This window comes from Salarias fasciatus (genome assembly GCF_902148845.1).
Source record: "Salarias fasciatus chromosome 23 unlocalized genomic scaffold, fSalaFa1.1 super_scaffold_20, whole genome shotgun sequence".
Lineage (NCBI taxonomy): Eukaryota > Metazoa > Chordata > Actinopteri > Blenniiformes > Blenniidae > Salarias > Salarias fasciatus.
The window spans coordinates 7649326-7677245 of NW_021941230.1; the positions used below are offsets into that span (position 1 = coordinate 7649326).

The 27920-nt window shown below is 44.5% G+C and overlaps 1 protein-coding gene across 1 annotated transcript; it reads right to left on the bottom strand.

The window, feature by feature from the left end:
* Window positions 1-800: 800 nt before the first annotated feature.
* LOC115383831 (complement C3-like) lies at window positions 801-27753 on the bottom strand. The gene is made up of 43 exons (XM_030086021.1): window positions 27677-27753; window positions 23751-23946; window positions 23510-23672; window positions 21533-21627; window positions 20676-20764; window positions 20444-20526; window positions 20044-20131; window positions 19740-19842; window positions 19341-19461; window positions 19125-19240; window positions 18807-18953; window positions 18203-18302; window positions 18019-18113; window positions 17754-17942; window positions 17501-17656; window positions 14973-15102; window positions 14671-14745; window positions 14339-14539; window positions 14161-14278; window positions 13977-14065; window positions 13746-13885; window positions 13108-13320; window positions 12709-12760; window positions 12536-12625; window positions 6677-6883; window positions 6471-6546; window positions 5733-5892; window positions 5510-5605; window positions 5077-5227; window positions 4553-4638; window positions 3823-3900; window positions 3569-3724; window positions 3392-3454; window positions 3222-3303; window positions 3094-3142; window positions 2897-2987; window positions 2278-2367; window positions 2089-2191; window positions 1920-2012; window positions 1708-1800; window positions 1521-1604; window positions 1042-1186; window positions 801-942 (listed from the first exon to the last, which is right to left on the bottom strand). Exons 1-43 carry the CDS (start codon window positions 27751-27753, stop codon window positions 801-803), a joined length of 4971 nt encoding a protein of 1656 aa, XP_029941881.1.
* Window positions 27754-27920: the final 167 nt, after the last annotated feature.

The window sequence follows — 27920 nt, forward strand, 5'->3', positions numbered from 1 at the left end:
CTTGGCCCCGCCCTTCTTCCTCCTGTCTGCTCCTTCAGAAAGGTGCGCCGCCCACCGCTGTTTCACCTGTCTGACCTCAGACGGCGCAGTCCATTGTTCGGACCCTGTAGGGGTGTGCTGTTTATGTATGTGGTTCTATACATACTTTTGGGGAACTATTAAAAGGTTATACAAAAAAAAAAAGGCGTTGTATATATTTATGAACTGTTGTTATTTATTCTATCTACATCTAGTTATGTCCTTCGTGAATGTAATATTCTTAGTTTCAAACACCCCTCGGGTTTTGGTTTAGCCCAGCCAGTAACGATGGCCCAATTAAGGCACAGGTGCTGATCCTGTGCATTTTGGGGGGGATTTTTCGTATTTTATATAAATTAATCTATAAGATAGCCACATCCTTAGTTGAGGTGACTTTTCAGTCCTTCACAAATACAAATATAACAATATAATTTTAAAAAAAAATCTAAAATAAAGGAACATTTAATCAAGATTCACAAAACAATGGAAAAATATTGAAAAGAAAAATATTAAATGAGGATATAAACAAATGTTCTTGAAAAGGGGAAGAGAATTACAAAAACACCAAGAATTTTTTGGAAGTTGACACAAGGTCAGATTGGACCTCCAGAACCTCAATGAGGGCCGGCCGGCCAAATTATGAAGTTTACAAGGACTGGCAAAGAGAATTGAAATGAAAAACACCAAATTTTAAGGACAACATACTTTATTCTCCAATGCAATGTTGCATAGAAAACACATTAGATGGATGAAAAATAAAGGTTACAGTTCCTTGGACTTCGTCATTGTCGACATGAAAAGACTTGAAACTGATCCACCATGTGTTCCAAGCCCGAACAGGACGGTCGGTGTTCATCTGTCTGACACTCTTCTGTTGTGGGCCAGTACTCAACCCAGGTCTTCTCATCAAGCATGTACCAAAACCTGAAGAGTGGAAAACAACCAGCCAGAAACACAGGAGCTCATGATGAACTGATGTGAGAATAGATTATATATAGAGCAGAAAAGTCTGACTGCACGTACGTCTGTTCTTGGTCGTCTCTGCGGATGTCTTGGGACGAGCCCATGATGAGATACGTTTTACCCTTTTGAAGACCTACAGCCCCTCTGCAGTGCTGATGGCTGAGGAACGAGCGCAGTTTACCCATAGGACCAACATCAGTGTTTCCTGCCATGATGACAGCACAGACCACTTCTTTTAATTCCATTTTAGAGACATGTAATGCCTTCCTGTTGGCACTACAGTCAATCGTTTGAGGAACTGCAGTTATGTCACCATAAGTCAACTGCTTTTTGCTTGACTAACTTAACAAAGGCTCGTGTGATGAGCTGCAAGCAGTGACTAGTGGAGAGATTTTAGGATTACAAACAGGAGATTTATTAAGATCCTCTCTCTTACACATGTAAAAGATCTGTGGATAAAACTGGAGGTATAAAGACTGTTTGGCCTTTAACAGACTAAAAATGTAAATAAAAAGGTATTGAAAGTTAAAGATACTCACCTTCTTTGATGACGTCCAGTATCCTCACAGTGTAAGTGTCTGTGGACAGATCAGCTACTGTCTCCTCCAGCTGTACTTTGTATGCTGTGTAAAAAGTGAGAGACTGATTTGTTGTGATATGTCCTTTCCCACATAGAGAGACACTTTCATAATTGGAGAGAAACTTTTTTTTTGTTTGTTTTTTTACCAAACTCTGTCTTGTTGGTCAGTGTAGCCTCACAAATCTTAGCGCTTCGCTCATCATTGCTGATTTTGCCCTTCTTCTGCAGACTGCAGCTCCCTGGAAGCAAAAACATGAAGACGACGTGTGAATGTTCAGGTCTTCTGAGGTCAAGAAAGACAACCAGACAATGTTTTACTTTTAAGGGCACATCATCCAAATGGGTGAATCTCATTCACCTTCGGCGACGCATGTGCATTCACCACCTCTGCAGAACCACAGAGGCTGTCCGGCTCTCCTCTCTGGATGGTACAACTTCACGCATTTTGTTTCTGCTACAACAAAGAAAGTTCATGAGGAACAGCTTTGCGCTACTGAACCATGGCGACTCGTGACCCGGAGACTCACCTTTATAGTATTCATAGACAGACACAGCCGCCGGCTGTAAGACGCCCACTTTGAGTGTCTGTCTGACCCTAAAACTGATTTCCTCCGGTCGTGTGTGAGAAACCTGTGGAGCGACGGGGGAACCTGATGTTATTGAAGCAACACCGTGGTGAGGAGGGGAGATAAGGACGGTGACAAAGATGGCCGCACCTTGTCAAGATAGATGATGAGCGAGCCTCTTTCTGACAGCACGTTGTTCATCTCATATTTTGCAATGGTGCGGGCTCGTCCCTCAGACAACTGTGTGCACACACACACACACACACTCACATTGTAACCACGAGGTTGTTTTCAAAGAAAGATGATAAAAACAGACAATATCTTTTGCTGGAGTTTTAAGACCACATGAAATGAAAACATTTCTGACGTTTTTATCTTGAATCTATAAGATTATATGTCCTGCATCCATTAACACTCACAAACCTACACAAATTATGACTGCTCTGAATGTAAGCTGCAGGAGTGAATCCAAGTAGTGTGATGCAGCCCTGCAGATGACCTCTTTGGGGACGTGATCACAAACGGGGTCCAAGTGTTGGTCTGAGATTATAAAAACCTAACAAGTCCAGTCTGGAGTTTGATTGGAGAAACTGGCTGAGAGAGTGGAGGGTCTGCAGTGTTTGGCTTCACTATAAACTTTTGACCATTCCACAGGCAATCTGGGGGGGAAGCAGATACTGACAGATATCCCAACAGTGTTGCACAGTGTAGCATTCAATACGCCAACTTTTAAACTTTACTCAATGTGGATGTTTTTGAAATTTCTCACCAGGTTCAAGTCGTCTGTATCCACAGTGAAGCCAGGCAATAATCCAATGTCCAAGACTGTCATAGTCGAATCACGCTTTTTGTCATTGTGCCTGTTTAAAATGAAAAATAAGAGAGGAACTACAAAAAGACACAAACATGCTCACTTATCAAAAGACTGATTTCAAACAAGCAGGACAAGAGGTGAGCTTCACTTACAAGACTTCTATTCTCAGCTGGAATACCTTCTCCTCAACATCCATTTTCTCTGAGAAAGGAAAGCATCAGATTACCAAAAAAGATCATAAACACAGGTTGGATAGCAGAAACGGAAAGCAGCAGGTTACCTGGGATGAGCTCCACTGACATGTTGAACCTCTGACAGTCACTCTGTTTTTCTTGAGGCAGAGCATAGTACACGGACACCATCTGAAACAGATGGAAGAATAATGTAAATATTAACAACGTTCACAAAAGCTTGAAAATATATTGAGGAAACACAAAGCTGATGTCTCACTGTTACTGTTGCTTCTCCTGATCCTGTGGCTCTCACTGTCATGTTGTGGTTTATACCATTACTCTGTTGAGAATTTTAGACACACACACACACACACACATACACACACACACAAAGAAAGGTTAGACGGCATCACAGGTGTGTTTTCTGAATGTGAATGGAGGACTGTGGTTCCACCTTCAATGTTCTTGTGAGATGGTGGTTTTCTCTGTTCACGTTGAACTTGTAAGGCTTCGGCTTGCCCGGCATCAAAATGTCCACGTTCAGGTGGTACTCTGGTTTTTCAGCATTGATCCAGTACTCTGATAGAGCCTGGCACACCATGAGTGTCGCCTGGAGAGAAAACAAGGAGGAAGAAAATGTGAGGCGAAGGCAAGGAGCAAACAAAGAAAGTCCACTGAGGACAAAGAGTAAAGGAAGTTTTGTTGTACCTGGGTTGATCCTAAGCCTCTGCCCACAAGCTGCTGCTGGGTGAACCATCTCACTACAGGCCTGGAATCTTTAAAAGCCTTCATGAACAGAAGAATAAAATTCAAGTTCCTCAGGTTTGGAACCACTGGTACCAAAGACAAATGAACGAGTGCAGCTTACATCTCTCCTCATCATCATCACCAAGACTGTTCCAGTTTTTCTAGTCCTGTCTGTGGTTGTGGTGTTTCTAATGTGTCCTGTACCTGTGGTAACACCCCCCCCCCCCCCCCCCCCCCCCCCACCCCGTCTGATTGCTGTTCCCTATCTTGATGTCTTGATTGCGTGATGCCAGATACCCGCTGCACTGAGCATTTAAGGGGCTGGCTGTCTGTGTCCTGTCGGTTCATGTCCCCGTGTCCTCCTCTGGAGGGAGCTTCTCCGCCTCATCTCCCAAGTCCGTGGCAGGCTCCATCCTGAGACTGTTTTGGACTTTCTCCCTTTGTTGGATTTCTTTGACACTTTCCGTTGTGGATTTTTGGACTCTCCGTTTAGGACTCTTTGCAGTTTGTTTCCCTTATTGGATAATAAAATTACTTTCATTTTGAACTCCAGCTCTGCCTGGCTCTCTGGGACTTTCTCCTGGTACTCTTCACCCTCGAGCGTGACAAAAACTCCAATATTCCCAAAAGCCATTCACCATCAAACTCTGAGCTCAGGTTCGCTGCCTTCTCAGCCTACAGGTTTGCTTACCCGGGTCTTGACCAGAGCCAGGAGAGCGTACGCTGTGGCCTCCAGTGTGTATTGATGCCCCCTTGGCACAGGCCAGTGAGACAAATCTGAAAGTCAAAAACATTGTAAACACTGTGCTCGACATGAAAGACGCCTCATCCAGCAGACTGATACACACTGTTCATGTATCAGTTTTTAAAAATGTTTTACCAAGGTTAGCCTGGTAGAGATACCATGACTTTAGGTCTAAAGTGGTGTTCTAATGTTGAATGTTTTTATAATTGCTTATTTTTAATACATCTGCAGCACTTACTGTGTTAACCCATTCACTAAATGATACTGTTGAACAATTTCCATCTGGGATTAACAAAGTATTTCTATTCTATCTGCAATGAGGTAAAATCAGACATGAAATGATTTTTCTAAAAAGGTTAAGATATCTGCACCAATTATTAAATCACTGAGAACACATAGAGTACTATGACAAAGAAATGTTTGCTGGTTGTGTGTGAATATCTGCTTGGTATATTCCACTGTGAACACACCTGGGGAAACAAATCTGTAAAGGACCTCCCGGTTGAGTTTGCCTTCGTTGGCCAGCGCGTAGGAAGTCATGGCGACGGCGTAAGGATTGGTGAGGCTGTCCAGGTGCCTCTCCAGGTAACTCACTGCTTTGTCTATACTGCCTGACAGACCCTGGAAAGATGGAGAAAGCAGGATAGACACGAGGTATTAAACACAAGCGTAGGGAAACAGGCAACAGGGTTGCAGGTTTCTCTCTTTCTCTCGCTTTGTCCATCTGAGAAGCGTAGCTGAGATTTATCATGAAATATTTGGGGTGGGGGATTTTGTGTGTCTGTTTTCATCATATCTAAAAATGCACAAAAAACTGCAATTTACACAGTTTAATGGAAATAGATGAAGTAAGTTAATGAAGTAAATATAAGAGAAGAGAGCACATGCTGGTGGCATCCTCACATTTACGGTGGCAGCACAAAGCGGCCGTGATTCCTGCATGGCGATCAGTTTGAAGGCCGTCATGGAGGCGTCTGTATCTCTTCCCTTTACGTCTCCCTACGCAGACAGAATCCCACTCACATTACCATGCTCACATCAATGTGACTTTAAAAGATGAATCTTTTCCAGCTTTGTTATTCATCTCAGAGGGAAAATCTGAAGAATTCACAATAATTTCACTCACAGTCATTTCTGCGTGGAGCACGATTCCAACTTCTCGAAACATGCCGTCGGGCTGCTGTGTGTTGAGGATTAAATACTTGATGGCGTCACAGATCACTTCTTCCTGCACCGCCACCAGACTATGGGCCATGGTAAACACCTTAGCAACATAGGCTGTCAGCCTTAAAGAGGAGAGAATGTCTTATTTTTATTTAATTTGGAATTATAAGTGTGTTCAGTATGTTTGTGGAATGGAGGTGCACAGGGGAAGGTCTGCACACTGCAGATCACAGCACAGCTGGGACCGGCCACTTTTCGCCTGAACGACAGTTCACGCTGGCATGCCAGTCGCCTCCGACGGGTGGCGTCACCATCACCGTCTGATCAGCTGACTGTCTCGGATCCCCTCAACACCGATGAGGTCTGGGACCCTCCACGTGCACAGGTGAAGACTTCAGCGAGGCAATCCTGTGAGTTGGCCGTGCCACCTGAGCCTGTGCAGCCAGGACTTCAATAACTACATCACTGACTTTTAAACCTAAGCTCAGTTACATGGCCGGTGACGTGGCAGAATAATCCACAGGGCTATGAAGGTAAACCGGTAGTCCACCCGAATTGTTTTATGTTTTTTTTTTTTTTGTTCATGCACCAAATTGCTGTTATTGCACTTTACTGTTCATAGGAGTGCTCAGACATTTTAAAAAGGGAGGGTAAATGTGGTGTGTTTGAGCGGGATCATGATTCTGGATATAATACTCACCAGGAGCTGCTTGGGCGATTCGGCCACACAGCAAAAGACCCGTCCCATTTACGGAAAGCCAACTCCTGATAGTAGCCTGGACAAAAAGAAATGCAGCTTTTTCAGTAACTCTAATCAAATGTGTGTAGTTTTACTTCTATGGCAGCATAGTTATAGTCATTTGCATGCTATGTGATTTATAAAGTATGTATGCTTGACCGAGTTACCAGTTTTGATGTGTTGAAGGGCTTCAGCACGTTTCTGAAAGCCAACAGTCTCCCACTGGTTGGTTCTGTCCAGATATATGGTCGCAATGACAGGATGAGTCATGTGGATCATGTTCGGCTCTCCAGGGCCTGAGGGCTTGTAGATCAGTTCAGCCATTGACTTCCCACTGATGGCATTCTCCATGAGAGCTGAAATATCTTCTCTTCCTGCACAAACACGTTGGCCGCCTTTCATCAATGTTGTACAGACATGAGAAGAGATCAGACTGCCAATCTCACCGCATGACAGAACACAAGTGGGATTTACGAAACTTTCGTATCTGACCGATATCAGCGTACGAATGAGTGGCTACGATAAATACTTTGGCTGAAATCGATCATCATTGACGTGCCACACCCTGATATATTCATGGTTCAGAGGCCCACTGAGGTCAAACAGAGAGGAGAAGCCTTGGCAAAAAGAAAGTTTTTCTGAGCTGGAAATTGATCCCTTCATGTCTGAGGTGGAGGTAAATAAGGATGAGCTCTTCAGAATCCTAAAAACTGGAATTAAAGGAGCCCAGAATAACTCCACAGAAAGATCACAGCAGCAGAGAACAGCATCACTGTGGATGAACAGACACTGGCTAAGGATTGAATAAATTACGCGTCTGTCAATTTAACCCAGACAGTATTGTCCATTGCAAATATATGGGCTCACACGTTACACAGGTGACATTTTAATTGTTTCGTTTAATGGTGTCTTAGAGTCAGACACCAGCGGCACAGCAGCCAGGTCTCCTCCCCAGAGCGGTGATGGTCCCACAATGACACACTGAACAAAATTGACGACAGTTTAAAGAAGTCCTAAAAAAATTTTTTTTTCATTGTCTGTATTTAATCATTGGTCAATGCAATGTTGTGTAAAACTACATCCATCCATCCATCCATCCATTTTCTATTCCGCTTCTCCTTCTCAGGGTTGTGGGTGGCTGGAGCTTATCCCAGCTGCTGCGGACGAGGGTCGGGGCAGGGCGGCCCTGGACAGGTCGCCAGTCTGTCGCAGGGCTAACACATAGGGATATGCAACCATTCACACTCCCATTCACACCCAGGGGCAATTTAGGGTGACCAATTAACCTGACATGCATGTTTTTGGACCGTGGGAGGAAGCCAGAGTGCCCGGAGGGAACCCACGCACACACGGGGAGAACATGCAAACTCCACACAGAAAGGCCCCAAGCCTCGGCCGGTAATTGAACGCTAAACACTGCGCCACCATGCAGCCTGTAAAACTACACAGGTCATAATAATGTCACTCACCTTTTTTGGGGTGAACAGCAACATTCCCCTGCTGGGCCAAGACCACTGACTGTTTATAAAAATGGACCAAACTTACATGACATCACCCATAGCGTTCTGACATGTTGGAAGAGGCCATTGTCAATGGAGTAAAGACTATTTACATCCGAGTTGACCTTTCCTGTGTAGTCACTATACACCTAGTGCCATACCTGGCCCAGGCATAGATCTTACTGTGAACCATGACAACCATTTAAAATATATATTTACATATTAAAGGGACTTAAGGCAAGATTTGTGAAAAACTACACATGCATTTCCAGTTTATTCAATGCTAATGGGTCGTGAAGCATTAAAAACCTAATATAACAGGCCAATCCGCGTATCTGTCTGTTGCCTTATACAGGCTGTGTGCCAAATAATAATGCCAAATTGCTGTTCGGGGTCCGAATTTCCCACGCAATCGTGGGGATGTGACCTAAATTGACGCTGTATGCACGTTGCCAAACAGGAAGAACATGGCCGCCGTGGACACGGACTGAAACACTGCTGGGATCAGGGGCGGACAGTGTTGCCGACTTGGTGACTTTCTCGCTAAATCTGGCGACTTTCCACTACTACTACTACTACTAGTGACAAATTTAGTGACTGTGGAGACGTGACAGGACGTCTCCGCTGTCCTCAGCAAGCAGCGAGTGCTGCCGTGAGCCCCTCCCCCGTCCTAAAGCAGTCACAGGTGGTCAGTCTCACGCAGCACTCCCTGCTGCAGTCAGAGCAGAGAGGAGGAAACCCACACCACTCCGTGTCCACATTTCAAATGAATCGCGCGTGCGCAATACGCTGCTGCTCACTTGCTGACAAACCAAGAATCAACAGAAGAAAGTTCATTTGCAGTTGTATTTGTAGTTTCATTTGTCCGCTCTCCCGGTATATTATATATTTGCTCCCGGTCTGTGAATTGAAGCGCGCCCCCCCCCCCCATACAATCGGATAACTGCATCCGTCCACTCAAAGCCCACAAAAAACACCACGAAGAAAAAAAGGACTTTTTCAGCGTTAACTCGTCAGTCCAAAAAAAAAAAAAAAGACCGAAGCCGCAGGCACCCGAATAAATATTGGATATGCGTTTGATTCATGGAGGGAACTTCAGCTGCATTTTGGAGTGAAAACGGATGCTGACAAAAATCACATAATATGCACTGTGGTCTTGCAGTAAACCGCGACGTAGTAAACAGTATTAGCATCCCTGGTGCAGTGCTGTGAAGCCGGCCAATTCTGTAAAATGTTTGTGCGCGCTCCCGTGCCGCCTTGGCTGGTGGCTGCAGTTACCCGCAGCGCCTATCGCGGCAGCACTGAGGTAAATTTTGTAAAGTTGCCTTAAGTCCCTTTAAGGCTGTCAAAAGATTAATAACGCAATGTACGAGCAGTGAGGAAGCATGGCCAGCCATGGGCTGCCCCGGGGCACATGAAACTCGGGTTGGGAGTGCAGATATGAAATACGAAATGCGAATGTAACCGAGTCAATTAGGAACAGCTCAGAGATGGAAGCTGAGGCAGTTATGTAGAGAGTTAAAAGTACCTGCTTTATTATTACTCAGTGGACACAGAAAAAGACAATATTCACCACCTAATAATAAATACGGTGGGAGAACAACAACGCACAACTTGGTTAAAACGCACCCGAGCAAAGCACACCCACCCTCAGTCTGTTGCTGAGCCTTGGCTGGTGTTTCCTGCAAAAGAAAACAACCAACAAAAAAAAATATACCAAAATGAAATCAACCAAACAATCCCACCAGCTAACGCACTGACCCAGCTGAGGCACAGTAAAAACACAGCAAGGAAAAAAACCAAGAAAACAGAAGACAGAACAAGGCAACAGATGCAACTCGGCTGTCCCGACCCCTCAAGCCGCCACGCTGACCTGCTCGCTGAGACTTAGAGGAACAAATAGAAAATATTAATGCACGCCAACACCGAGTCAGTAGACACGCATGCTGCCACATACCTGCTCCAACCCAGAAGTGCCAAGGGGAAGGAAGCGTGTCCGCACCGAATTTATCCCCTCCCACAACACAGCCCAGCTGGTCATTGGTTCCTGCCACAGCTGTGAGGCATCACCATTAACCAGCCGGTTATACTAACATCCCTGTAGGAGCCATATTATAGTGAATTAATGTGTGACATGGTGTTTGGGGTTACTATGGCAACGCACGGAGCTTGAGTCACGTGATGCATGCAGTGATCGACAGGTAGCTACAAAAAGGGCGTGTTGGCCTGCAGTCAGCTGGAGAGAGGAGAGCGGGTTGTTGACCACATGTTTTGTTAGCGCATGTCCGTATGTAACGCATTAGTTAGCGCATGTCGCTTCCTTTGTGCAGCTACCCTAAGCACCGCACCGCTTCAGTCTGCATGTTGTATGTTGAATTGCAACATTGTACCAGTATCTATCGAGTGTGAGCGTAATCAAACCACCAAATCGCATCCCGAGTATTGGTTTGCTTCCTGGATGAGTCGGCAGCGCGTCAGATGGACCCTAAACTTTCCTTTCAGGTGACAAGGTTGGTCTTTGAAGTCGTCACAATCCCCATGAGGTAAGGTGCACATTCAGACCATGCCAACCTGATAACATCATTCAGACTGAGGTCTTCTACCACGTTGACAAGTCTGCAGTCAGTTTCCAACCATTTAGTGATCGCTTTATCTAGCTTATTCCACGTACTTCCATCCACGCGACTGCAGCGACTCTCATACTGGAAAATGGTACTCCCTCGACTGTGGTACGTCGGCTGCACCTGGGTGTTTACTGTGGCGGCGGTTGCTCAAAGTCAATGTCCTTCACTGGGAGTTAAACTCCTCTTGACCAAGTTTTCATTTTGTCTTGCAAACTGAACCATTTTTTAAAGCGCAACAAATCCTTCAGAAGTCCATGAGCACCCTTAGAGTTTGAGATGGTGCGCAGTTACAGGTACCCGGGAGTCCATTTGGACGGTAAACTGGACTGGTCCGTACAGGCAGACACCGTGTACAAGAAAGGACAGACTCGGCTTAACTTTCTGCGTAGGCTAAGATCTTTTGACCTGTGCAGTGAGATGCTTTACATCTTTTATCAGTCTGTGGTGGCTAGTGCGTTGTTCTTTGGGGTTGTTTGTTGGGGGTGCAATATGACCCAGAGGGAGTAATCGGCTGGATAAGCTGATTAAGAAGGTTTTGTCTGTGTTGGGGAGGAAGGTGGACTCAGTGGGACTGATGCTCGAAAGGAGAATGAGGGCTGTAATGCAGGGCATCCTTGGAAACACAAAACGGTTTACAGTCAGGTCGGCACCACTCCAAGTCGGCCCCGGCCAACTCCTCAGGAGCGGTGACCCTACATGTTTTAGATCTAATTGTAAATCTAATTGTACTGGCTGACCAAACTTCGGGGGTGGAGAACATTACAATAAAATTATAATGCAGGCGACTGGTTTGATCATGCGGCGTTTGCGGATCACATGCCGGTCATATGATCTGGTCACATGACCAGACAGCCGCTCGCGCTGTGCGCTCGTAGCTAAGCTACTCGGTTCAAGCAGGACGTCAACCATGAAGCTCCAGGTCCATTCTCCACCTCTAACCTGTCAGTCACCATAACCACACAGTTTGTCCTCCAGTCCCCTGCCTGCTACGTGAGGAGAAGCGGCGCTGCCGGCACGAAAAAAACTGTAAATCGTCGCGGCTCAGCCGGCATCGCTGCACTACGATTCCCAGAATGCCTTGGGACCGGTCACATGACCAGACAGCCACTAAGCGCTGCGCGCTTGTAGCTAAGCTACTCGGACGTCAAACATGAAGCTCCCAGGTACATTATCCACCATCGTGATTAAAAAAAAAAGAAAGACGCTTTTGGCCGAGTTGGTAAGCAGCTTACAGTCAAGTCCGCACCGACCAACTCGGCCACTCGAGAGCCCCCCCGCCCGCGAGGCCGACTTGGCGAGATGCCGACTTGGCTTGATGCCGAGTTGACTGTATCCCGGGGCGGTGCCGAGTTGGCCGGGGCCGACTTGGAGTGGTGCCGACCTGACTGTATCCCACACAAAACACCCTCTGCATGCAACACTATCCGCTCAGCAAAGTCAGCGCAGTAAAAGGTTTCTTTGTTTGAGCAGCAGGACAGAGCATTTTAGAAAATCATTTCTTCCCTCTGCTATAAGACTGCATAACAACTCTGTTTGAACATGTACATTTTACTACCATTGCTGGTAACTTTTAATCTGTCCTTTTTATATGTTTGTCTGTATGAGTCTTTTATGTGTATAAATGTGTGACTACTCAGACACCTGAATTTCTCCTACGGGGATCACTAAAGTATCTATCTCTATCATCTTCTTTTCATCATCACACTAAGTTTACTGCAGAAAGCGCTTCAAAATATCGCGCTACAGTCAGAGGAGCCGACTACGGATATTGCGCTGGTGTCGCTCAATAAAGAGTCACTGACACACACCGGTGTACCACAGTAAATAAGGGCGGGGGCTTTGGTGAAAGGTCAATTGGAATATATATTATAAATATTATATATATATTATTGATTTGTCTTACCTGTGATAAAGATGTGTGTGCTCTCAATTGAGTGTGGAATCATATCCTTTCTGGGAATTTGACTGTTGAGAATTTCTTCTTGTATTCCACCTGAATGGAAAAGTAGTGGTTGGATAGTGAAAATGACAAGTGAAAATAAATGGTTTTAGTGAATTTAATTAACTCAACCACACCTTCAGGGTCCAGACTGATGATCTTAGAACTCCTAACAAGTACACCTCCAGGCTAGAAAAACAACAAGGACATTAAAGAGCACCATGGATGTTATGGGTCAAATCAAGGCCAACCTGCCCCGTAATGGATAACCTCAAGCTGTTGTGTGGAATCTGACAAATGAGCTGCTGCACACAGAGCTGTGCTGTTGTGAACATCCTTGTAAAAACACATCTTTCTTTCCCTCGAAATAATAACTTGCAAATTGCTCTCTGCAGCTGTAGCTTCTTCGTTGTTGTTAAAGAAAGCATGAGATCAACTTCCCAACTTTCAAAAATTACTTTCTGAAAGAATAAATGTCCTGAGTTCTGTGGAGGACTCTGTGGAGATGAGAAAGAACTTGTGTCGGTGTCTCTCACCACCACCCGTAGCCTCTTCATGATTCCGTCATTGAGCGAGGAGTCCTTGACAGCTGCTTTGACCTCAATCTGGACCTCTCCCTCCCTCATGGGGACAATGAAGAACGGCACCGATAGTGTGGTTTGGGGTCCTACGTTGACCTCCTGTCGATATGGCCCATGTTTGAACGCTGCACTGCACACGTACTGCGCCTCCATCAGATCCACTCGCACCTGGAAAGCAACACAAAGACAAACATGAGTGTGAAAATCCCCACAAGTGGATTCAGGCTGCTGATCTGACCTGTGCATTGAGGACACTGAAACTGTATGTAGCAGGTTCAGGTCCCATCACTGGTATTTGAAGATGCTTTAAATAATTATGTCTTCAGTATATTGAGGGTGTTGAGGTGCTTGTGTTTACCTTTAACTTGATTTGTGTCTCTGTCATGTTACTTGTAACATACCATATATATCAAATATGCAAAAGAAAACCTTTTTTTTTTAGTGACTGAAAAGCAATTGGGACAGAAATGATGCCAGTTTTGTACCAAAATCAGCAAAATAATTGATTTCTTTTAAAGTCTCGCTGGAAAAATAAATATACAATATGAAATAATAGTAACTCTTCTGTTTTAGAAAATCGAGCTGATACATACAGTGATTGCATCGGGGGAGTAGTTGTGGAGGATGGCCTTGATCTCCAGCTGCTCTCCTCGGACAGCAGAATAAGGCAGCTTGAGGTCGATGAAGAATTGTTTACGGACAATAACCTCCAACGGCTCTCCAACACAGATTCCTATGAGCGTGGAAGGAGGACGGTATGAAGGGTGTGAAGAGAAGGAGAGGCGCAGGTGAAACACGTCGAATTGTGAGTTGGGATTGTTCACCGTGAGTCCGCGACAGGCTGATGCCGGTGAACAGCCAGGTCGTGATGGAGTCTGGCAGGACAACACTTTTCTCAACTGATGTAAGTTCGCTGTGACACAGAGAACATTAAGCATTGGAGATTTGAACGTGCAGCTTCGGAGGCGAAAACTCTGGATGTGCATCGATTAACTGCAGCGAACTCACCACGGTGATCCAGCAGGACAGGCGGGCAGGTCGACATCAGTCCACAGCCAACTTTCAGGGAAGCTGCTGCGAGTAAAGATGTCAATGCTGTCCACGTAACTGTCGTCGTCCTCTTCTCCTGAAGGGTCAATGAAATCCAGGTCAGACAATGACCTCCTGCTGAGAAGTCGTCTCTCACTGCGAGCCAGTTTGAGACTGTCCTCCTGGTGGTCAGCTCGCTGTGTGGTCATCTCTCTGCAGCAGTCCAGAAAAGCCTCCACACAGGCCGGGCCGTCGACAATGTACTCGCTGCGTCTCTCACAGCTGTATGAAGGAGGTGTTTCCCTCATACCATCCACGCAGCAGTCCTTCTGCAGCTCGCTTGATTTATATTTATCAACTACAAATGAACAGTTTGTGCCAGTTAATATCTCTTCACCAATAATACAAAGACAGCAAAATTACAAGTGTGACTTGAAAAGAAAAGACTGAATTTGTAATAATTGAGTTATCTTGAGCTGTGATTCTCACCTAAAGTGGTGGTACCCTCCATGAGAGGAGAGGCTCGCTTCCGTCTCGCTGCCTGAGGTTCTGCACATTTCAGTTCTGAAAAGACACAAAGAAAATAGGATCTTGAACACATGAGTGAGCAGTCAAACAAAGAACTTTGTAATGTCCCTTGCGGTTATTCATGTCTTGTGTTTAGGTTTTTTTTTTTGTATTTTTCTTGTCTGTTTGTTATTAGGATATAATACATATAATTCCAATGACTTTTTCGAATGAGGGGGCACATTTATATCAGAAGGCTGGGGGGGGGGGGGGTGCATTGTTACCTAGTCTATGAGGAGTTCCTGAACCACGGTGTGTCACAAACAGCAGCCCCGCATCATGAAAAACTCCCATGCTGTCCTTCCCTCCGCCTGGTGTGCACCCCATGTCGTGCTTCTCCACTTTGTCCCACACCTGTGAGGAAAACACAAACTTTAGGCTTGCAGAGAACAGAAGGAAGGTCTCAACCTACTGGAGCCTGCATTTTTTTTTTTTTTACAAAATGAGTGATTGAGATATTTCAAAACTTGTGCAAAACTTAATTATCCTGTCCTGTCCAGCATGGAAGCAGTAGAATGGAGGTCTTGGCTGCTGTTACGTGCCCGACAGAGTTGTTCTTCCAAGAGGAGCTTATAAGCGTAAAGCTCTTCTTGTGAACATGCTTTCTTACTTTATTTGAGTATTGATACATGATATTGCTTGACCTGACAGGGGGACAGAAAGACAGATAGACACAGAGTGAAAGAAAAACAAGTGAACAGACAAGCAAACAACAACAACAACAAAAAGAGTGGAGAGAAGGAAGAGTGTGCAAAGATATGATGGTCTTTCAGTTAATATCGACACTCCAGACGACCGGCTACTGCTCCTGCATAAAGACATGACAGAGGGCATCCTACGGAATTTTGATGGAGAACATACAGTGGGGCAAGAAAGTATTTAGTCTGCCACAATTGTGCAAGTTTTCCCACTTAAGGGGTTAAAATGATGAGAGAGGCCTGTAATTCAGAACTCAACGGGGCTGTGGAAGACAAGTCTAGAGGCTAACTCAAAGCCAGTGGCACAGGTGAGCATCAAATGCGGCATATACCAAGGTCCCCTGTCCCCCCTGCTGTTCTGCATAGGCCTGAACCCCCTCAGCCAGATCATTACCAAGAGTGGCTTTGGATACCGGTTCAAGAGCGGAACAACTGTCAGCCACCTCCTCTACATGGATGACATCAAACTGTATGCCAAGAATGAGCGTGACATCGACTCACTGATTCACCTCACCAGGATATACAGCAATGACATCGGGATGTGATTCGGACGAGATAAGTGTGGAAGAATGGTATCTAGAAGAGGGAAGGTGATCACAACTGAAGGAGTTGAAGTACCTGAAGGGAACATAACAGATGTGCAGGACAGCGACAAGTACCTGGGGATCCCACAGGTAAATGGTAACCATGAGGAGGAAGCTCGAAAGTCAGCCACAACCAAATACCCACAGAGAGTAAGACAAGTCCTGAAGAGTCAGCTGAATGGCAAAAATAAGATCCAGGCCATAAACACCTATGCCCTACCAGTAATCAGATACCCTGCTGGCATAATATCCTGGCCACTGAAAGAAATGCAAACCACTGATATCAAGACAAGAAAGCTCCTTACAATGCATGGAGGGTTCCACCCTAAGTCCAGCATACTGAGGCTGTACACCAAGAGAAAGGAGGGGGGCCGAGGACGAGTGAGCGTCAGAGCCACTATCCAGGAGGAAACCAAGAAGTATACCAAGAAGATGGCCCCCAGTGATGATCTGCTAAGTGAATGCCTCAGACATTAAAAGCCCAGTAAGGAGGAGCCAGAGGAGCAATCATGGACAGACAAAGCCCTGCATGGCATGTACCACCGACAAATTGAAGAAGTGGCTGACATTGGAAAAACATACCAGTGGCTGGAAAAGGCTGGACTGAAGGACAGCACAGAGGCACTAATCATGGCTGCACAAGAACAGGCCTTGAACACAAGATCAATAGAGGCCGGGATCTACCACACCAAACCAGACCCCAGGTGCAGACTGTGCAAAGAAGCCCCAGAGACAGTACAGCACATCACAGCAGGGGGTAAGATGCTGGCAGGCAAGGCATACATGGAACGGCACAACCAGGTAGCGGGCATAGTGTACAGGAACATATGTACCGAGTATGGACTGGAGGTCCCAGGGTCAAGATGGCAGACACCTCCTAAGGTGGTTGAGAACAATCGAGCCAAGATCCTGTGGGACTTCCAGATCCAGACTGACAAGCAGGTGATGCCTCTGTGCTGTCCTTCAGTCCAGCCTTTTCCAGCCACTGGTATGTTTTTCCAATGTCAGCCACTTCTTCAACCTGACATAGTGGTGGTGGATAAACAGCAGAAGACAGCTGTGGTGATAGATGTAGCAATCCCAAGTGATGGCAACATCAGGAAAAAGGAGCACAAGAAGCTGGAGAAGTACCAAGGGTTGAGGGAACAGCTGGAGAGAGTGTGGGTTGTGAAGACAACAGTGATACCAGTAGTGATCAGGACACTGGGAGCAGTCACCCCCAAGCTGGGAGGATGGCTCCAGCAGGTACCAGGAACAACATCTGAGAGCTCTGTTCAAAAGAGCACAATCCTAGGAACAGCTAAGATCCTGCAGAACCCTCAAGCGCCCAGGCCTCTGGTAGAGGACCCGAGCTTGAAGGAGACAGACACAATCCCGCCGAGTTGGCGAGAACATTGTGTGTGTGTACATATATATGTATATACACACACACTTTTTTTTTTTATTCCTGCTTGAAGAGTGACACGTTGCCTTTTTCTGCGTGAGCCGGTGCTTGTTGTTCAGGACGTAGACGCCTTTGTCCACTGCCACCAGTCCCACCGTGGCTCCGGGGTCTCCGGTGACCTTCAGATGCAACATCTTGCGAGGGGGATAGGATGCTGCAGGTCTCTCCAGTTCTAGTTTCAACTAAAAGTGGAGCAAACAAGTGAGAAATGAAGCTGAATTGATGTTTTCTTTCTTTGACTTCATATAAACTCTCTTGTAGAAAATATCCACATCTCACCGAGCCCATGCAGGAGTCTTTCACATCCACCCAAACGGAGTCTGACACCACTGCATGGTCTACATGGTAGTAAGCAACGATACGGAAGGACGGCAGCATTTCTTTGGTGATGGGAATATTCAGTGCAATCAGCACTTGTCCTTGTGTCTTGAAACGTCCAAATTTCAGGAGTTGACCTCTGCTCAGGATCTGCAGAGACAGTCCACACAGTTAGTCTACCTGAGTGAGCATGTGAGTAAAGTTGCAGGAATGAAAGAGGACTCACCAGGTACGTGATGTCTTGTTCCCTAACTGGCAAACTGTTTAAGGACAGGTGGGCCATCAGGTAGCTTCCTATTTTTACATCTGCTGAATCCACACCTCAGAAAAAAAAAAAGTAATAAATCACCACTGTATAAAATCACCACATTAATAATGAACCATTTGATGTCATTGTATGTGTTTCTTACCAATATGGATGAATCTGGCAGAGCTGCTGGCGTATGAATGTACTGTCATTCTGGCCTCTGCCTGCCTTGTTGGTGTCAGTCCAGGATCATTGGTTCTGGCCTGGAATCAATATGCACAAAGACAAATTAAATAATACATCCAGGAAGGAGGACCCTTGCAAATTCTGATCATAGAATATTGGAGAAGGATTAGGATTAAATAAGTTTTACTTCTTTGTAACTCGTTTCAGACATGTTGAGCCAGATATACATTTGTATTTCCATGTGTGCTGTATGTCCTTTGATTTTGTACTGATTAACGTTATTTTCTCCTTGTGAAAATGTGAAATACTTTGAGCTGCTGAAATATTTTACAGTACAATTTTTTTGGTGCTCACACCATGTGAAACATTAGATTATGAAGGACATCGAGGGGATTACCCACCGAAGGTCATGTAAAAATGAGAATATTGGGAGCATTGGGAAAATGGTCTTAAACTGCAGAGCACACAGAATGTTTTTCATTTGGAGATACATCCGTTATAAAACAACCAATAAAAAGTTGTGTTTGTACTCTTTTCTGCTTCCATTTACAAAGTTTGTAAGAAAACCTTCTTGGACTCACTTGGATGTCGAGAAATTGTCGATTTCCTTCTGGATTGACGGTGAACCTTGCAATGCCATTGCTCCCAGTGACTCCTTGAATGTCACCAGGAAAAAGTAATACTGGAACATTTCCAGCTGGAGTCTCATCAGGGTTCAAAACTTCAACCTGCCGTCAGTGGAGAAATAGTAAAACTTTATGCAGCTGCAACTCTCGGTCTTTTTCTTTGCTTTAGTGCAATATATTATATTAATGTTATAATATCAACAAGTTCACATGTATCGAACTATCCTAATTTTTGCAGTTAATTTTTATGTGCACACAAGTGAAGCTCCTCACCGTGAGATCAAATGACATTCCTGGTTTGAAGTATCTGGGAGTTTTCTTGAAGTGGATGGTGTAGGGTGAAGTGACAATCTGGATGCCTCTGACTTCTGCCTCCACCATTTCAGTACCTGCAGCAGGAAGGAAGCCACAAAACCAGCAGGAGGCGAAGAGCAGAGGGTCATCTGTTAGTTTCATTCAGCTGCATCAGCAGACGTCCTGGTCTCTTACCGAGCTTGGTCAAAACACTGACAGAGACAAACATGGAGTCTCCGACAAGTTCCTGGATGTTGGGAAAGGTCTGAGTGATGTGCTCCCTCTTCAGTACGGCCCTCCCCTCGCCCCGCTGGACCTGACACGGCAACAAACAATCTTCAGCATTTCAAATCTTTGCAGCTTCATAAATAATTATTACAACTAAGAGTTTAACAGTCCAGTTTTGGAAGTCATTTAAACATCCTGAACTGGATTTGTTGACATTATCAAAATACAGACTGTATTTGTGATTGCATCAGTACATGTGCAGGGCAGAAGACCTGACGTTTTCTCTTCCTGCCATGGAGGGTACCATCAGTTAAGTTTGCTTTGTGCCCCTTTGCAACATTTGAATTAGGATGAATCTGTACTTACTGGGAGCCTCTGAATAGAGGCCGGGAAGCCCTTCTTCTGTCCGTCCTGCATAACTCCAAACATCACATAAGCCGTCCCGTCCACCGCTTCACCGAACAGATACCTGAAACCACAAGAATGAGTCAGAACAAGCCTCCAAAGGGACTTATACAGAACTTTTTTTTTTTTTTTAAAAAAGGTGGTCACATTTAGAAGCAACAGAAGCCATTCTAAAGATTCTAAAGTGATTCATTTGTTTTTCTCATCTCTCACAGTTACACCAACAACCCAGCCTGAACTGAAACTCCTCTAAAGTTTGACTCACGTTGCTCTGATTTCCACAGTCAGGTCGCTGCTGTCCACGTAGAAGAAGGGGACCCGAGGCTTGAGTTTCACCTCGAAACTGGGAAGCACTGGGAAAAGAAAACATTTTTCATGTTATTCTGTGGTGGTGGGGCGCGGTTTAGCTCGACTACCGGGCAGAGGGAGGTTGCTGGAGTTGGCTGTGGAGAGGAGGGTGGGGAGGGTAACTGTGATCAGCTGTGGATGATTATTGATTACCCCTCCCCCCTCCTCTGATGGCCACATCAGGCATAAAGGTAGAGACTCCAGCGACATCCCTCTGCCCTGCAACCGAGCTACACCACGATCCACCACCCCATGTTCCTTTAAGAGAAAATATATATTCACAGAAACTCGAACAGAGACGTTAAGAGGAGACTCACCGTATTCTTTAACCTCAAAATCTGATGAATAGCTTTGTTGTGGATTATTCTGAAATCTGCTCACCACCTTCCAAAGGCCACAACTACACACACACACACACACACATTATTCATTTTTCAGCTTGCATTCTTGCAAAAACCTTCCATCTGATGTGGATGTTCTCTGCTCCTGCAAGTCCGTAGCATAAAAATTTAAATTTATAAACAAATAAAAATCTAATGAAATACTCGCCTTCCGATTTCGGGGAGTTGATAAGTGCCAAAGTGAATCCCTGATCTCAGAAAGGTTGGACCAATTGGTAAAATGAGGCCATCAGGGGTCTGAGGGAAAGAAAAACACTTTTATCATCCAGAAATCCAGTCCAGACATGACTTTACTTTTATTTTACGTGGATATATGCAGCTCAGAGAGACACATATCTCTTGCGAGCAACAAAAAAAGATTATTTTAATTGTATTTTTTTTAATATTTTTTTTATTATGAAATTGTTGTGATTCCAAACTGTAGACAAAAGGAATTAAAGAGCTATAAATGGGTTTAAATGTTCCAGCTTTCTATTGATTTTTAAGCGCGTCTACATGTTCTTTATGTTTTCGGCTTTGTTCTCACATTTGTATTAAGAAACAACTTGGGGCCTCGCAACTTTTGGGCCAGATGTTATGGGGGTTTGGGCTGGTGTCTGGGGGCTGCCCCTTTCCATTAAGGTTTGGGTCGGGGGGGACTGCTCATCTGGTTGGGAGGGTTTGGGGGGGTTGTGATATCCTGGGTCTTAGGGTACGCATCCGGAGCCCTGGGGGGTTGCTGCCTTGGGGCAAGTAGCCGCCTGTGGGTGCTCTGGGCTCAGGGGTGGCCGCCGGTTGTCTGGGCCATGAGGGCCTTTCTGGCTGGCCTCTGATCTTCTCAGGGGTCAGAATATATATAAATATAGAATATATAAAATAAAGTTAGAAATCATATTAGCAAGAGGAGCTTTATACCTACATAAGCTCCTCTTGGAAAAGTAATCTGTTGGGCTCACAGCCAGACCTCCATTCTACTGCTTTGATGCTAGACAGGACAAGAATAAAAAAAAGAGAAAGAAACATCACCACAATCTCAATGTCAACAGCGTCTTCAAATCTGGTTCGTGGATCCCTCTCCACTGGCTCCATTTGGGGCGTCACAGCAAACAGCCTGTAACGAACTGTGATGAGAGGACAGAAAATGGGAGAGTTCAATTGCGGAAGGGACAACCAGTGAATCTTCAGTTAAAATGACGGAGCCTTGGAGCTGGGAAATAAGCTTCACTGCAAAACCTTGAATGCAACAACAGCAGTATTTCACTTGTTATTAGTGTTGTACCAATACGGTTCATACATGAAGCGTGGAGGAGGATGTGGAATGATGCTGACTCATTGAAATAGCTCGTAAAGTATCTCATGTAAAGTAATATGGCTTTCACCATGTGACAATGTCAAACAATTGGGTGGAAGAGCACACATTTTAAAAAAAACAAAAGTTAAATGTCAACATATTCTTCTCAGAATATTACATACCGCTTCCTTTAAAAAAAAAAAAAAAAAAAAAAAAAAAAGAAGGAAAGAAACTTATAGGAGTCCTCACTAATAGCCAGAATATTGCACTGGAAGAACAGCTCAAATATTAATAACAATAAGTTTAAGCAACAATTTCTGCAGAACCTGCACAGAAAAAGATGCAGTATTTAACTATACTGCATTATCAATGACATCAATAGTAAATTCAGTTTATTACACGACTGCACATAATTTCAAAGTGTAGCATTCAAACCATAATTTGACAAAGAATGCCAAACATTGAATGCATTTGCAACATTATCACAGATCCAAAATGTCTCTGGGCTTCACCACACAACCGGATCGGGTGTGAAAAGCAACAGTTTCAGGGGTTGTTGATGTTTTCGGAGTGCGTACTGCCCTTTCAGGTATCAGAGGCATCACTGGAGTGAGAAAGCGGCTCTTCTTTTGTGTCCAGGAGGTGACTGCGGTTCCTCCTGTACTCAGCTCCATCTGGTGTTTGAATATGATGAGATCTCGCAGTGTCGGCAGCCGTGACAACTGCTGGCTTCCCACGTCCATTTTCCTGGAAACGATTCCTCTGTCCTGCGTGTAGAGTTGAGAGTGGCTTGTCAGATCTGTCACACTACTTCTTCTGTTGATTTTGACGAAGCACTCTTATGGTGTGAGTGCCACGGCAACTGACAACTTCAGGCCTGGGCTGCTGGTGTGTGTGTGTGTGTGTGTGTGTGTGTGTGTGTGTGTGTGTGTGTGTGTGTGTGTGTGTAGGCAATGATTAAACGAAGGCGACGACCCATCAGCAGCTGGGCTGGTGTTTTGAAATTCTTCACAGGTGTACTGCAATACTTGAGAAGGCTTAAATATGGATCCTTGTAATTTGCTTTGACCTTTTGCATGAGTGATTCGGCAATTTGAACTGCTTTCTCTGCGCATGGTGTGGACTTGCGGTGATATGCTTGAACTTCCACGTGTTTCAAACTCCTTGCATTTGTATTGAGGACCATTATCAGAGAGGTTTGTGGTCAAGATCCACGACGACATGACGCCCATAAACGCATTGGTGAAAACACTTGCATCCGAATAAGATGGCTTAAAGCTCTTTCTCAATCCGCGCATAGTTTACTTCACTGTCAGTGAGCGATCCGGACACATAGCCAATGGGTTTACCTTCTTGCAGCAGGGTTGTGCCGACTCCTTCAGTAACTGACGGAGTGGAGCACTGACATCTGACAGCATTAGGGAAAACTTTGTCAGATAGTTCACCCTGCCAAGAATAGTTTCCAGCTTTGTCTTCGGGTGGCTCCACGTCTCTGAAGGCTGTAATCTTTACTGGATCGAGTCTGACTCCATCTTTAGAGTAATATGTAAGTAATATGACTTTCAACAAGTGACAATGTGAAAGTTCATCAGAAAATCCAGTATTCAAACAAAAACATCATCTGAATTGTTACTGTTGCTATAATTCATATTGTAGTGACTGACTTCTCTATCAGGACAGGTGTTGTCAGGCTTCAGCAGCAGCAGACTCACCGCTGCTGTCGGGGGTGTAGACGGTCTTGTCTGTCTGGATGAAGATGTGTCCAGACTGGAAGGAAACTAAGACGACCTTCTCCAGTGACTGATCGTCAAACTGAGCCTGCAGGTAAACGTACTGCTTCACGCTGGGATCCCTGCTGAATTCTACAGCCGGGATCTAAAACAACAGACAGACAGTGAGAGGAACGAGGGGCCTTCAACAGAACCATTTCTGCATTAGGATTATTTCCCGCACCTTGACTTGTCCAAACATTTGGTAGTTATTCTGCCTGGTGAGAGTCACAGACGTGGAATCGAGGTATTTAGTCTTGGTTGGGTGGTTTAACACGTTGATTTGGACCCTGATGTCTCCTCCGGTGCAGTCCTGACACTCCACAAAGATGTTTTCTGTTGTTTCCACTCTCAGCAGGTTGGGGGCCGACAGGACTTTGCTGCAGAGAGGAGAGAAGACAGAGAACTGGGATGTAGAGAGGCTTCAGAGTGAAGCTTCCTGGAATCTTCTTTATGTCAACTTGAATTCTTAAAATTATGTAAATGACTTATTTTCTCTGAAGGTCCAGCTCACTCAAATTAATAAAGCTTGCGTCCCTAAAACATGTATTTGCTCAGACGAGGGTGATGAGCTGCTGCTGCCTGGACTTTACACACAATGAGTGATCTATTGATGAGCTTGACAAACATCCAGCGGGGATCAAATCAAACTTCTGTCAGCTTTGGGCTGGGCTTTCCTTTTTTTAGGGACCGAGCCCGAGGGCGAGGTGGCCTCAACTGAGGCCACCTTGCCTGGAGGGCAAGGCCTCTATTGTTCTTCGTTCGTTTCTTATTATTATTATTATTATTATTATTATTATTATACTGACACCGTCTTTCGACGCAATTTTGACCCCTTAAACATGCACGAAAACTCACCAAATTTGGCAAGCACATCCTGACTCGCGAAAAATTTTATATGGTGGAAAAATTAACCCCATAAGCCCATCTGCTCTCTAGCGCCACCTAGAAAGAGTAAAATAGCCACAGCAACCATTAGGAATGTCGCAGAGAGATCAAATTGATGTGGATGCGTTCGTCTCCTCAAGATCTAAAAATCTCTCATTGACAAAAATGTCCTAAATCGTACAGGAAGTCCCGTATTTCCCTTACAGTGTAAAATTTGGCAAAAAATGACTCCTCCTTTAAAAATTATCTGCTCCGAGACCGCTTGTCGTGGAGACGTCAGAGCAGTGCCAAATAAAAGAGGACAAGTGTCTCTCACAAAGTTGATCAAAACTTTTTCAAAAGTCTCAGGGTGTGGATTTTATTAACCCTTAAAGTTTGAAGTCTGAAAACGCACTTGCAACACTACAATGGACAGTGCGACCCGCACGAATGTCGCAGAGAAATAAAATCAACATGGATGAGTTCGTCTCATCCAGCTCTACAATTTACCAAGAGACATACCTATACCTAAATCCAACAGGAAGTCCGTTATTTCCTGTCAAATCAAATGTGCCTCAAAACACTTTTCACTCAAAAACCACTAATATGGACTGTTTCACCCTTCACAGTGTGGTACAGAGAAAAGAAAAATATGCACGCCTTCGTCTCATCGAGATCTACAACTTTCTCACTCGTGCCTATGACCTAAATGCAACAGGAAGTCCGTCATTCACACTTTCTGCTCAAAATTTTGCTCAAATTTTGCTCAAAAATCTCACCTTCTTCATCAATTAAGCCTCCCGTTTCAAAACTATAAGTCTGACTGCTCTGAAAAGCTCTACAGTGAAAGACAACTAAATTCCCTATCACTTTCTGACATTGTTTGCTCACTTTGGTCCACGGAAATGCATTTCCCCAGCTGTTTTTACCAAAGAGAAACTGTGTGTCTGCCGAGTCACACTCTAACATCATGTGACCTACTTATGCCATATATGGGCATTGAGCCTCTGGGCAACATTCTGCATGTTGTACCTGCTTTCCACAGTAGATGGCGCACCGTGACCACAAATCACGCATGACTGAAGCAGCAGTGCCCCTGCAGCAGCAAGCCACTGAGGAAGCAATACTTGAAACACATTGGAATGATCTAAACAGATGTCACCCTGCAGAAATGTCACCTGATACACACCATACACCTGAAATCACTCTTTAAGTTGGTGGATAAATGATGGATGGATGGATACGTGGATGCACAGACAGACAATGGGATGTATGGAATAACACTACTCTGACACTCAAATCGATATATTGGTGTTCGTGAAAGCAAAGAACACATGACTATCAAAATAAAAGCCTCACACCCCTTCAAGATAAGTCACGTTTGCAAAAAATGACATTTTTAACAAAGCATGTTCATAATTTCAGGTTCAACAGGTTTTTTTTCTTTTCTTTTTTTTTTTTACTTATCTTTGAATTTTCTTTTTGTTCTGATGGATTTATTTCTCAGTTTTATATCCCATTGTAGTTTTTATTCTGCTGTGCAGCACTTTGGAAGCATCTGTTGGTTAAATGAGCTATAGAAATAAAGTGGATTGTATTGTATTGAATAGTGTTAGTGGAATCAGGTACTTCTCTGCTGGAGTGATGGCTGAGTGGTAGAGCATCCGCCTCACAACCACAAGGTTGTGGGTTCGCCTCCCGGCCGGGTCATGCCAAACACCTTGAAAATAGTACATGCCACCTTCTAACCAGTTGCTCGGCATATATGGAATGGGGCAGTGTGTCTAACACAGGTCTCACCCCCCCCCCCCACTGCAGCTTTCACTACTCACAGTGGCTGTGTGGCATGGGGGTAAGAAACGGAGACAGGTGAAGCCTCATGCACTTGTGCATAGGGAGACTTTGACTTGCTCTTTTTGCAAAAGTGGAGCAGACATGACTACCAAAATAAAAGCCTCACGCCCCTTCAAATTAAAAGTCACATTTTTGCAAAAAAATGGCATTTTTAACAAAGCAGCTTCGTAATTTCGGGGTAAACAGTGTTAGTGGAAGCTTGTACTACGTTTCCAAATTATAAGGTCAAAATTCCTTCAAAATAAAAGCCCATTTACAACAAAATGAGATCAAGTCATGAAAATCGATGTTATAGAGGAGCAAGATGGATATACTGGTGTTTGCTAAAGTGGAGCACACATGACTATCAAAATAAAAGCCTCACACCCTTTCAAAATAAAAGTCACATTTTTGCAGAAAATGGCATTTTTAACAAAGCAGCTTCATAATTTTGGGTTTAACAGTGTTAGTGGAAGCATGTACTACATTTCCAAATTATAAGGTCATAATTCCTTCAAAATAAAAGCCCATTTACAACAGATAATGAGGTCGTCATGAAAATGGATGTTTATGGATGAGCAACATGTATACATTGGTGTTTGCTAAAGTGTAGCACACATGACTGTCAAAATAAAAGCCTCACACCCCTTCAAAACAAAAGTCACTTTTTTGCAAGAAATGACATTTTTAAAAAAGCAGCTTCCTAATTTCAAGGTAAACAGTGTTAGTGGAAGCATGTACTACGTTTCCAAAATGAAAGCCCAAAATCCCTTCAAAATAAAAGGCCATTTACAACAGGAAATGAGGTCAAGTCATGAAAATGGTTGTTTATGGAGGAGCAAGGTTCCCAGTGACCTGGACTTCAGTCATCAAGGTGCAAGGACGGCCTCAGTGGGGCCACCTTGCCAGAGGGCGAGGTCCCGTCCAATGCCGCTTGCGGCTTTAATTTTATGTTGTTATTTATTCATTTATTTGGAAACTTCAAAAAATAAATCAACAAACTGCTATCTGAGTTCTGTTTTCATATTTTCTGACAAGGGTGGAGGTAAGAGAGTACAAAGGCTCAAATTACTGAATATAAGTCGTGTTTTTGATGCATACTGAACATGTGGAAGCAGAGATGATACTGCTCAAACCAAGAGTAATATGTTATTGAGCCTGTGTGTAATTTGAATTCTTCCTCGAATTGAAAGCATTTAATGAAACATCTCTGCTTGTTGAGGAAAGAGAAAGAAAAAGAAGCACTCGCTAATATGACTCGGGATAAAAAAAAGTACGGTACTCTTGAGTATTTGTTGACAGTACTCCATTTCAGAACTCTATCAGCAGTGGCACTTCAGTACATTTTGGGTCGTCTGCCCGGTCTACCGTCAAACAGAAAGTTGAAGAAGCTGCAGCAGGTCTACTCACAGCGGAGCTCCATCAGCCGAAGCCGTGAGAGAGGCAAAGGCCAGAGAGGCCAGCAGCGGCAGCAGAGTCCTCCTCATCCTCCGTCTCCTGGTCCTGGTGCAGCTCCTTCCTTTTATTTACCAAGTGATCTCCTCCTGCCTCATGCGTAATTATCCCAAAAGCAACTCTCAGTGAAAACAGACAGGCGCTTGACCTGCCAGCAGCTGTTGGGAAACATTACTGGCACTCAGAGGAAAGCGATAAA